The following is an 11,782-nucleotide window of genomic DNA, read 5'->3' on the forward strand; positions in this document are numbered from 1 at the left end:
GAAGTACTGTATTTCAGTGTAAGTATTATGCCAGCATTTTTCTCTTTCTTTTTCTCCCCCCCTCCCCTCAGACAGGGTTTCTCTGTGTAGCCCTGGCTGTCCTGGAACTCACTCTGTAGGCCAGGCTGGACTTGAACTCAAAGAGCTGCTGACCTCTGCCTCCCGAGTGCTGGGATTAAAGGTGTGCGCCACCACTGCCTGGCATGCCAAGATTTTTCACGCTGTTGCCCTTTACAATAACCCAGGGACTGACACGCAGAGCCTTAGAGCACCAGAAGACTGACAGTCCCATCGGAGTAAGTCTTTAGTCACTCAGCATGAGGCCCATTCTCTTTGCTGCAGGTTTGGGGGGTCACCCAACAAGACCACAGATGGAGCCTATGGAAATGGCATGTCCTACTTTTGCAGAGGACCAGGATTTGGTTTTCAGCACCCACATAGTGGCTCAGTTCTAAGGGATTCAACACCTTTTTCTGACCTCCCTTGGCACCAGGCATGCAGGTGGTACGCAGACACACATGCAGGCAAAATGCTCATTTACAAAAACTAAAACCTAAGAGAAGAATTAAACAGATCTGAGCATTGTGGATAAAGACATTTATTCATATTGAATATAGAAACAGATTACATTGGAAAGGTAGAACTACAATCTTTTTTTTTTTTTTTTTGAAGACTTATTTATTATGTATACAGTACTCTGCCTGCATGTAACCTGCACTCCAGAAGAGGGCATCAGATCACATTATGTATGGTTGTGAGCCACCATGTGGTTGCTGGGAGTTGAACTCAGGACCTTTGGAAGAGCAGTCAGTGCTCTTAACCTCTGAGCCATCTTTCCAGCCCTTTTTTGTTTTGTTGTTTTCCAAGACAAGGTTTTCCTGTGTAGCCTTCGCTTCCCTGGACTCTACAGCTTTGTAGATCAGGCTGGCCTCGAACTCACAGTGATCTGCTAGCCTCTGGCTCCCATGTGCTGGGATTAAAGGTATGTGTCACCATGACCACCTGTAGAACTGCAATCTTACCCCCACCCCCACCCCGGCCGCCTGAGACAGGGTCTCTCTGTGTAGTCTTGGCTGTCCTGGACTTGCTTTGTAGACCAGCCTGGCCTCGAGCTCACAGCAATCCACCTGCCTCTGCCTCCCGAGTGCTAGGATTAAAGGCTAGAACTGCAATCTTATGTCTCAAATTACCTTACAACAAAAAAGATTTTTTAGTGATTTGACATTTTTCCACACAATAGTTTATAAAACAGTTGTAGCCTAAGATCCTTCCCTCAACAACCGAACAAATGTCTTAAAAGACTAAAATGTGTTCCCTTTTCTGTCTTATTAGATTGACTCATTCATCTTAGATAAGCCTGTTTGTACAGACAAGCTTGACTTTTCAATGATTTAACACATGAAAGTATATGCATGAGACTCGAAGATGGTGGGAGTTGCCTTTTTTTTTTTAAACTAAAGGTTGAGTGTAGTACTATGCATAATAGCTAAGATTCAGAATAAGCCTTGGTGTTGGTCAGTGGTTAAGTGGATAATGGCCATTGGTACACACACACACACACAAAATGTAGTGTTAATCAGCCATAACGATGAGTGAAATTCTGGCATTCTCAGCACAAAAGATGGAACTGGAGGACGTTGTGTGAGAAAGACACAGATGGACACAGGAGTACCACATATGAGAGTCAAAAATGTCACCTGCACAGGCAGGGGTGGCATGGGGGTGGGCGGGAACGGGGGTGCTGTAGGATGGGGAGTAGCTCGGTGAGTAGGGTGCTTAATCAGCATGAATGAAGCCCAGCACCGCATATGACTGGGTATAGTGGTCCTTGCCTGTGATCTCAGTGCATGGGAGGTGGAGACAGGAAGATTTGAATCTCAAAATCATCTTTGGTTGCATAGCAATTTTGAGGTCAGCCTGTTCTGGACTCTCTTTGTAGACCAGGCTGGCCTCGAACTCACAGCAATCCCCTTGCCTGTGCCTCCCAAGTGCTGGGATTGCAGGTGAGCATCACCCACTCAGCTTCAGCCTGGGATTCTTTTCATTTTTTAAAAGATGTATTTACTTATTATGTATACAGTGCTCTGCCTGCATGCACACCTGCAGGTCAGTAGAGGGCATCAGATCACATTATAGTTCGTTGTGAGCTACCATGTGGTTGCTGGGAATTGAACCCAGGACCTCTGGAAGAGCAGTCAGTGCTCTTAACCTATGAGCCATCTCTCCAGCCCCAGCCTGGGATTCTTGAGACCTTGTTCTTTTGTTTTTTTAAGTCAACCAGAAAGTGGAATAATGATTAGGAGGAGTCTGGGGCTAGAAGTGTGAATGCCATGTGCACATGTAGATTAGTAACTTTGAACCTTATTAAGATGTACAATTAATATATGCTAATATAAACAAATATATGCTAATATAAACAAAAGGACAAAAGAAAAACTGTATGGTACTGGAATGTATTGACAAGAAAATTGTGTAGTCAGCTGGGGGGACGGTGCTCATCTTAGTACTGTAATAAGAGACCCTTGAGTGTGAGGCTAGATCGCTACACAGGGACACCCTGGCTCAAAAGCCAATAAAACCCAACCACAAAAGCAAATGAAAAACAGATGGTCATGAAGAAATTAATGGATGATACTCACTAGTCAACACTGAAAAGTTGGGTGGAAATATTGAAGTAGATAAAATAGATAAAATCTTTCAAAACAATCAAACAGCAGTGTGAGCACATGGTTTAGGCACATCATGGTAAATAGCAGAAGAAAAGCTAAAATACTTTCAAAAGTGTCCCCCCCCCTGCCGTCTTTTTTTGGTTTTTAGAGGCAGGGTTTCTCTGTGTAGCCCTGGCTGTCCTGGACTCACTCTGTAGATCAGGCTGCTCGAACTCAGCGATCCGCCTGCCTCTGCCTCCCAAATGCTGGGATTAAAGGCGTGCGACACCATTCCAGGCCAAAAGTTCTCTCTTTGAAGTGAGAGAGAAAGATGGGAATTACTGGGCATTGGAGAAGAGGCCTCTTGTAGATCATTATTCATTAGTCCTTTAAAATGAGTTCCTTTATAAACAATAATTTGGAAAAAAAAAATCCCAGAGTGACCTGACACCTTTGGCATGCAAGATACCCAGACTCATGTTTACAATCTTTTGAAAGTGCTGTCAACTGTGTAGTGATCGCTGCGTGAATTGAAGAATTATGGTCCTACCCATCATCCCTTTCCTTCTTCAGCTTGACAGGAGTTTGGGGTGAAGGGAAAGGCATCTTTAGGACACTGTTTTATTCTGTATGAGGCACATAGTCTAATGCAGAAGACTAAGAAGAGGGGCCAGGCACCATGCTGCATACTCTCAACCTCAGCTGGAGAGGCAAGACCCTGTGTGTGGGAAAAAAAAAAAAAATTGTAGCCGGGCGGTGAAGCACAGGCCTTTAATCCCAGCTCAATGGAGGCAGAGGCAGGTGGATCTCTGAGGTTAGCCTGGTCTACAACCAAGAGGAACCCCCTGTCTCAACAAACCAAAACTAAAACCAAAACCAAAAAAAATTTAAAAAAAGAAAAAAGAGAAACAGACAAAAAAGAAAGAAATGAGACATTACCAGTCAGTGGTAGTACACACCTTTAATCCCTGCACTCAAGAGGCAGAGGCAGGCAAAGCTCTGAGTTCCAGGACAGCCTGGTCTACACAAAGAAACCCTGTCCTGAAAAAATGAAAACAAAACAAAAAATAAAAATAAAAGAAATGGGACATAGATGGCGCTATGAACAAGCAGAAAACATGGGGATGCGAGTACTCCAAACCACGGCTTCCAAAACACCCCAGGAGTAGGAGAGTGTACACGTGTATCTGTGCTCACTTAGGGGTAATCCAGACAACTGGAATTAACCCAGAGTGCTTCCAATAGCAGGCAATTGGCACTGTATTCTGTCCTGGTCTCTAACTCACCACTCCTCGCTTTCATAGGCTTTTTCTTTCTGTGTCTTTTATTTTTTCCGCACTTAAAAACCACTACCCCCGCCACAAAGCTGTACAATACAAGATTAGGCTTCATTCAGGACAATGAAAGCAACCCTCCGTGCAAACTAGAAGACGATTTAGATGTTGCTAAGGAAAGAAGATTAATACTGAACACAGATGAGGAGGTTATTCATCACACGTGGCTTAGTTGGGGCTAGGAATAGACTAAGCCAAATAAATGGCTGTAGCACTTAACATTGGAAACAAGGATCCTGTTAGTTCACTGGTCCCCATGGGCCAGGGATTCTTGAGTCAAGACATCTGGGATGGAGCTTGAAAATTTGCGTCTTTAATGTTTCTAAATGATGCTGATGTTGCTAGTCAGAGACTTCTTTCCAAGAGTCACTAGATCGTTTAAAGTGTCCTGCTCAGATGTCATCCTTTGCTAGCATTCACCTGAGAATGTCCACCTAGGTCTCCAGGGCCACATCTTCACACATCGGTACTCATATTGTATCTTTTTGAAGAAGCCTTGTCCTGGGTACAGCTGGTAGAGTGCGTGAGCTCTTCACTGAAGGCTGCCTCCAGAACACCCTTTATGGACTGTCTTGCTTTCTTCCTAAAGTCTTTCCCCAAGAGGGCATAAAGGAAGGGGTTGAAGCAGCTATTGGCAGATGCTAAAGCAATGGACATGTTGTCCCAGGTTATCGCAGCTTCCTTCAACGGACTGTCTGGGTCAGGAATCAGAAACAGGACTCCAACGATATGGTATGGAGTCCAGCAGACAAAAAAGACAGTCACCACCACTAGGGCAACCCGAAAGGTCTTACTCCGAGACTTGGTGAAGTTGGTTTTTCGCATTCGGAAGACAATGAGGCTGTAACAAGCTACCATGATGAAGAAGGGCACCAGGAAGCCCACCACCAGCCTTGTGATGGTTATCGCCACCAGAGGTGCTGACATATGATTGTCATACATGAATTGGCTCAAGTAATCATCCTGGAAATCATATGACAGCTCAGGGTGGTATAAATGACTGCTTGAAGAAGTAGAGGAAAGCTGCATATGAACAGAGAGAAAAGCATCGGCGTTGCGTGTGTTGGTTTTGCGATCTTCAACAGGAAACCCACTGGGTGCGACAGGTTCGAGCACACTAGGAGGCTCTACACCATAATGGGGTTGTTGACTAGGTAGTCTCCCTGCATATAGAAGGAATGAATCTTCGAGAGATCTTCGGAATGTTTGTGCCCGGAGGGCAGTGGTAGCTGTCTCATGGAGATCATGTGCTGGGAATGAGGAAGGACCTGACCTGTCATCCATTTTTCCAGTTTGCTGAGCAGTGGGGTTGACAGTAGAATTGCTTTCTGGTAGCATTGGATTGTACATGTAGTCCAAATAATCAAATGACCCGGGGGAGTAAAAGTTATAGCTACATTTGCTATGATTGCCTGTAACAAACAGATCACGGTATACAAATACGGGTACACACATCACGAAGGCCACCACCCAAACACATCCACAGATGATGAAGGCTGTCCTCACGTTCCGATGGTTCTGGCACCAGATTGGCCTGTGTACCATCAGACAGCGGTCCAGGCTAATGGCAGTAAGTAAAAAGACACTGGCAAACATGTTGAGGACGATGATGGATGGGATAAGTTTGCATAGGAACAAGCCGTAGGGCCAGTGTCCTCGGAGAATCAAGTGAGCCAAGGAGAAGGGCAGGGAGAGGCAGCAGAGGAAGTCGGCCAGGGTGAGATGGAGAAACCAAACTGTGTTCACGGTTCGCCTCATCTTTAGGCCAGCCACCCAGAGCACCAGCCCATTGCCTGGCAGTCCCAATAAACATGTGAGGGCCAGAATGACCACGGAGAGAATGTCTTGGGGTTTAAGCAAAGGTGGCGAGTGTAGGTCAGTTGAATTGGTGTCAGCAAGGAAAGGCTCCATTGCCAAGCCTGCAAACAGAGGAAGAGAACGTTAAAGCTAATCGTAACTTTGTAAAAAAAAAAAAAAAATATGGACTCTTACAAGTCCTTGTATGGTGACGCCCCCTCTCAAAGCCAGAGGCCCTGGCAGAGCCAGGTTGCATTCCTTCCTCAGAATAGACGTACAGCAGCATTCTCTGGTAGACAATTTAAGATCTAGAATATTGATTTAACTGTGAATCAAAAAGGCAACTTCATTTAGAAGTCCAAGTCAGCTGAAATTACCTTTCTTTTGTTATGCCTCCCCTGCTTTTTGTTGTTCGTGTCTTGCTGTGCTGAAACTGAGTCGAGGGCCTGCACATGCCGGGCCTCACTCACCCAGCGGCATTTTGGCCTCCACGTTGCCCAAGCTGGCCGACTTCCAACTGACCATACTGTAGAGCAGACTGCCTCGAACCCGTGCCCCTCCTGCCACTGACTTCTGAGTGCTGGCTCGCTGGGCGTTGCTAGCAAGCTCTGCTATGGTACGGCCTGTTCCTCATTCCCATAGCTTCTTTCTTCACTCAGTTGGGGTCTGTTGCTCAAACTGAACAGATGTTTAAGGGAGGAGACCAACAACAAAACTTCTGGGCTGTCTCTAATCTGGAGTCATCCATGGATTTTAGAAAACTTTAGCACACCAGCAATAGCATACAAAAGCTGAGAGAGAGAGAGAGAGAGACAGAGACAGAGAGAGAGAAGGAGGGGGAGAGGGAGAGGAGGAGAGAGAAGGAGGGGGAGAGGAGAGAGAGGAGGAGAGAGAGAGAGGGGAGGAGAGGAGAGAGAGAGAGAGAGAGAGAGAGAGAGAGAGAGAGAGAGTGTGTGTCTTGGGGTCTTGGTCCATAACCCAGGCCTGCTTTGAACTTGCTTTGAACCTGCCTAAGGCTCCCAAGTAGTGGAACTATAGGCAGGAGCTGTGACATCCAGGTCAATCTTTTTCTTTTTGTGTCCTTTCACTGACCATAATGTCCACCACATATGAGATGTGTCCGAATTTTCTTTTAAAGGCTGAGAGCACCTCAGGGTGCATGCCTATAGCCCTAGCACTCAGTCACAAGGCGTAAGGATCACCACCAGTTCAAAGCCAGTGTGGGATACATAGTAAGAACCTGTCTCCAAGCATTCCATTATGTATGTGTAGCATATTTTATTCATCTAGTCATCTGGACAATAGTAATTTGAATTGTGTCTACCCTTAGGGCGTTTAAATATTACAGTTTTGGGCTAGAGAGATGGCTCAGCGGTTGGGAGCACTGACTGTTCTTCTGAAGGACCCACGTTCAATTCCCAGGACCCACATGGTGCTTCACAACTGTCTGTAACTCCAAAATATGACACCCACAGACATAAAATAAAAATAAATAAATTATTAAACATTACAGTTTTATTTTTCTGCTTCCTATTGCTGTGATAAAACACTGGCCAAAAAAGCAGCTTGGAGAAGAAAGGATTTATTTCTTACATATTCCAGGTCACAAATCCAATGAGGGAAGCCAAGTCAGGCACCTGGAGGTGGCAAAGGCCAAGGGGGAATGAATGCTGTTTGCTGGGTTGCTGTAATAATCAGCTCACCCCATTTTCTTACACAACCCAGGAACTGCCCAGAGACAGCAGAGGGCTGGGCTCTTCCCACATCAAAGTTAACCAAGCAAATGACCCTCAGACTTGTCTACAAAGCAGTCTGACAGAGACATTTTTCTCAAATAAGGTTCCTCTTTTCAGATGACTCTAGCCTTGTATCAAGTTGAGAGAAAGCCACCCAGGAAAGCAGCTAAGGACTTAACCCACAGTACTTTCTAAACTTACTGTTTCACTTTACGCTGCCACATTACATGGGAAAAAAATTTTTTTTCAAGACAGGGTTTCTCTGTGTAACAGCCCTGGCTATCCTGGACTCAATTTGTAGAACTTGAACTCACAGAGATCCGTTTGCCTCTGCCTCCCCAGTGCTGGGGTTAAAGGCGTGCGCCACCATGCCCAGCTGGCAAAATTTGATTTAAGGAATACCAAGTTTTTATCAAATTATTTTCCAACTTTCTCTCTATCTTTCATAAGTGACCAGAGTGTTACTGGTTCTTAATTTTGACAGAGCTTCTCTTTCAAGGCTGATGGCTTGTTTGCGGGCTGATTGTTAGGAACAATCATTCTTTCTTATTTACTTGTTTGTTTGAGACACGGTTTCCAGGCTGTCCTGGACTCACTTTGTAGACTAGGCTGGCCTGGAACTCAGGGATCTGCCTGTCTCTACCTCTAGAGGGCTGAGATTAAAGGCATGTGCCACCATGCCCAGTTTGAGCAATCATTTTTGCTTTTGTTTTGTTTTGGTTTTTGGTTTTTCAAGACAGGGTTTCTCATGTAGCCCTGGCTGTCCTGGACTCCATTTGTAGACCAGGCTGGCTTCGAACTCACAGAGATCCTCCCACCTCTGTCTCCCCAGTTCTGGTATTAAAGGTGTGCATCACCCCACCCGGCTGAACAATCATCACTCTTAACTCTCTTCTTCACAGTTTGGGTTTCTTTTGTCTTTTGCTGCGATTACTCTGCTCAAACTGCATCTGGAACTCAAACCCAGACAGATTCCTCTATCGTCCACAATGCAGTACTTAGCAGCCCTGTCCTCCTGCTCTCTGTGACGTCCTCCCCTAGTTCTGAACACTGACCGATGTACCTCACCCTCCCACATGTCTCCTCCCCTCAGAGCAATGTCACTTTATGTTCCTAAGCAGACGCTAACGATTTCCATTTAGAGATATACCCCTTGTACGGCTTCTTCCTTTTTCTACACTGAATTTTTCCTCATCAAAACACATGCTTTCTATCTAAAATATCCTATTGATTCTTCAGTCTCTCACTTGTCTGTGTGTGCACACACTTGTGCACATGCCTATGTAAGCGTGTTGTTCTGATACGCTCTTTGGGGTGGCATATTTTTATCTTATGCTGTACTTTTTATAGTGGCCCTAAGCTATTTGGTGGTAAACGGAAGACCTGTTTATAAAGGCCTGTTCCACAGCATTTAGTGTATGGATGGATGGTCACTTTTGTTTTCTTTTGCTTTTTCTGAGATGAAGTCTGATCATATAGCCCAAGCAGGCTTCAAACTGGAGACCTTCTGCCTCCGTCTACCAAATGTTGGGATTATAATACATATATCACCATGACCAGGAGAATGCTTATTTTTCAGGTTTAATTATTTTTTGAGGCAGGGTTTCTCTATGTAGCCATGGCTGTCCTGGAACTCATGAAGATCCACCTGCCTCTGCCTCCTGAGTGCTGGGATCAAAGGCCTATGGCATCATGCCCCGCTCAGGTTTAACTTTTAAATTTTTCAGTTACATTGAAATTTTTAGTGCTTAGACTTTTTATTTTTACCCAGATGACTTCCTTAGTCCCTATGTTGTCTCTTGCTTTTAAACTCCCAAATTTTGCTTTTGTTCTTTTGTTTTTGTTTTTGTTTTTTTGAGACAGGGTTTCTCTGTGTAGCCTTGGCTGTCCTGTACTCACTTTGTAGACCAGGCTGGCCTGGAACCCACAGTGATCTGCTTGCCTCTGCCTCCCAAGTGCTGGGATTAAAGACATGCACCACCACGCCTGGGTATATTGCCAATTTTTCCTGGATATAACAACACTTTTTTTTTTCTTACGTATGCCCAGGCATTTGGAAGTAATTCTACTGAGCTTAATAAAGTTTGCCATTAGGTCTTATGTGGCAAGCAGAAGTTAAAATAACGAGTCAACAAAATGAAAAAAAGGAGAAATGATTCACTTCCTAAAATCTGTCTTTTCTACTCAGATCCCCAAATCTTACCATTCCCTAACACAAATGACTAGAACGTTGATCTACTCTCCATCCCAACCTTAGTGCGCAGGACGCGTAAGCAATTAAGAGAACAGGGGACTCAGAGATTGCCAGGAACGCAAGAACACACAGACATCTCCCTCACTGTGAAGGTTTTGATGCTGAAATTCTGGAGATTGTGTGGCTTTCACACTGAGTTCCATGAGTCATAGTTTAAATATCACAAATTATTTGCCTTGAAAGTGTGCATGCAAGTTGGGCATTAAAAGCCATCCAGAGCAAGATAACATTTTATATTTCTCCAAGTTTTGAGGGGGAAAAACCAAACTTCTTTGTTTAAGGCTAGTAGTTATCTATTTATTTATTTAAAGATTTCAGGACTGAGTTGGCCAGAAGTACTTAAAAAAATATAAAATCCTGAAACTAAAATTTATCTATGATGAACAAAAAGTAGATACCCAAATAAAATAATAATTATGGGATGATAGAACTTGCCGAGTCGAGGAATGGCTCCAAGAGCCGAAGGGAAATTTAGAGAGAGGAGAACAAGAATCCACATATAGGTGTACACATACATATACAAATAAATGTGTGTATGTGTGATCAGTGGTTGAAGAAACCCAACTAGTGGAAAGAACAGAATCAGAGGTCAGGAGAAACAGTTATTTTATAAAAGGGAATAAATGACATAAATATTCATCATTTTCAGAATAAAAATATTAAGAGCATAGACAAATAGAATGTACAGTATTGAGAAAGAGAGAGGAGAGAGAGAGAGAGAGAGAGAGAGAGAGAGAGAGAGAGAGAGAGAGAGAGAGAGAAGTAGACATGGGGCTAAGACAGGGGAAATAAAATTTAGGGAAGGAGCCAGGTTCGGTTGTGCATACCTTTAGTGCCAGGTTTGGTTGTGCATATCTTTAGTCCCAGCACCCAGGAGGCAAAGGCAGAAGGATATGTCTCTGTGAGTTTAAAGCTAACCTGGTCTATCTGGTGAGTTCCAGACCAGCCAAGGCTACATGGTAAGACCCTCTGAAAAATAAAAATGTGAGGAAAGAATAGAAGGAAATAGAAGGTAGCGAGCTTGAAACCATTGTACATAAATAGCACAGCAGGCTAATCCAAGCACAAACTATCAGGTTCATCTGTTTTCTTACCGAAGCCACTGAGGTGGAAGCAGAAGGCTCCAGAACTGATCTCCGAGGTCCCAACAAATCCTATCTGGTCCCCACACTTAGCCGAAATGAAGTCATGAAGTTGCTGAGCGCTTACTTTTCCCAGAATAAAGGGAACTCAGGAGTGAGGCAGCTATCTGACTGCACAGGAAGCTCCTTTCCCTGAGTCACATCTTAAGCTCAGTCACGCAGATAAGAAAAGCAGAAGGTCAGAGGAGAGAGACTGGAACGCAGATGTCTTTTGCAGGAACCTGTCATCCCAGCCGCTAGAATGCGGAGGCTTGCCTGTGCTTGCCTGAGTTGGTTTTGTTTCTTTTGAAACTTATTTAATTTTTATGTATGCATGTGCCACATTTGTTTTTGTTTTTGTTTTTTTCGAGACAGGGTTTCTCTGTGTAGCCTTGGCTGTCCTGGACTCGCTTTGTAGGCCAGGCTGGCCTCGAACTCACAGTAGTCTGCCTGCCTCTGCCTCCTGAGTGCTGGGATTAAAAGCGTGCACCACCACACCCAGCCGCATGTGCCACATTTGTATGTGTCCTCACAGAGGCCAGGGGAGGATGCTAGATCCCTTGGAACTGGAAAGTGGTTGCTGGGAATCCAGTGTCCTCTGCAAAAGCAAAAACTGTTCCTAACCTCTGAGCCATCTCTCCAGGCCTGTAGAGTGAGGTGTTTAAAAGATTTATTTCTTTTATGTGTAAGAGTTTTGTCTGCACGCGCGCGCGCGCACACACACACACACACACACACACACACACACACACACACAGAGTGGGTGTTGGGAACTGAACTCTTAACTACTGAGTTGTCTTTCCAGCCTCTTACAGAGTAATTTTAAGACCAACTTGAGAAAGGTAGCAAGACCTTGTCTCAAAATAAAAAGTAATAAAAGATCTAGTGATGT

At 44.5% G+C, this 11,782-nt stretch overlaps 1 protein-coding gene across 1 annotated transcript; it reads right to left on the reverse strand.

Annotated features, from left to right (window-relative positions):
- Positions 1 to 4,308: 4,308 nt before the first annotated feature.
- On the reverse strand, positions 4,309 to 11,059 carry C3ar1 (complement C3a receptor 1). The gene is made up of 2 exons (XM_051155305.1): positions 10,864 to 11,059; positions 4,309 to 5,901 (listed from the first exon to the last, which is right to left on the reverse strand). Exon 2 carries the CDS (start codon positions 5,891 to 5,893, stop codon positions 4,439 to 4,441), a length of 1,455 nt encoding a protein of 484 aa, XP_051011262.1. The 5' UTR covers positions 5,894 to 5,901; positions 10,864 to 11,059; the 3' UTR covers positions 4,309 to 4,438.
- Positions 11,060 to 11,782: the final 723 nt, after the last annotated feature.

This window comes from Acomys russatus, chromosome 13 (assembly GCF_903995435.1).
Source record: "Acomys russatus chromosome 13, mAcoRus1.1, whole genome shotgun sequence".
Classification (NCBI taxonomy): Eukaryota; Metazoa; Chordata; class Mammalia; order Rodentia; family Muridae; genus Acomys; species Acomys russatus.

Bases quoted from the DNA above. Each gene is read 5' to 3' on its own strand.
- C3ar1 (XM_051155305.1), bottom strand. From the start codon at position 5,893: ATGGAGCCTTTCCTTGCTGACACCAATTCAACTGACCTACACTCGCCA.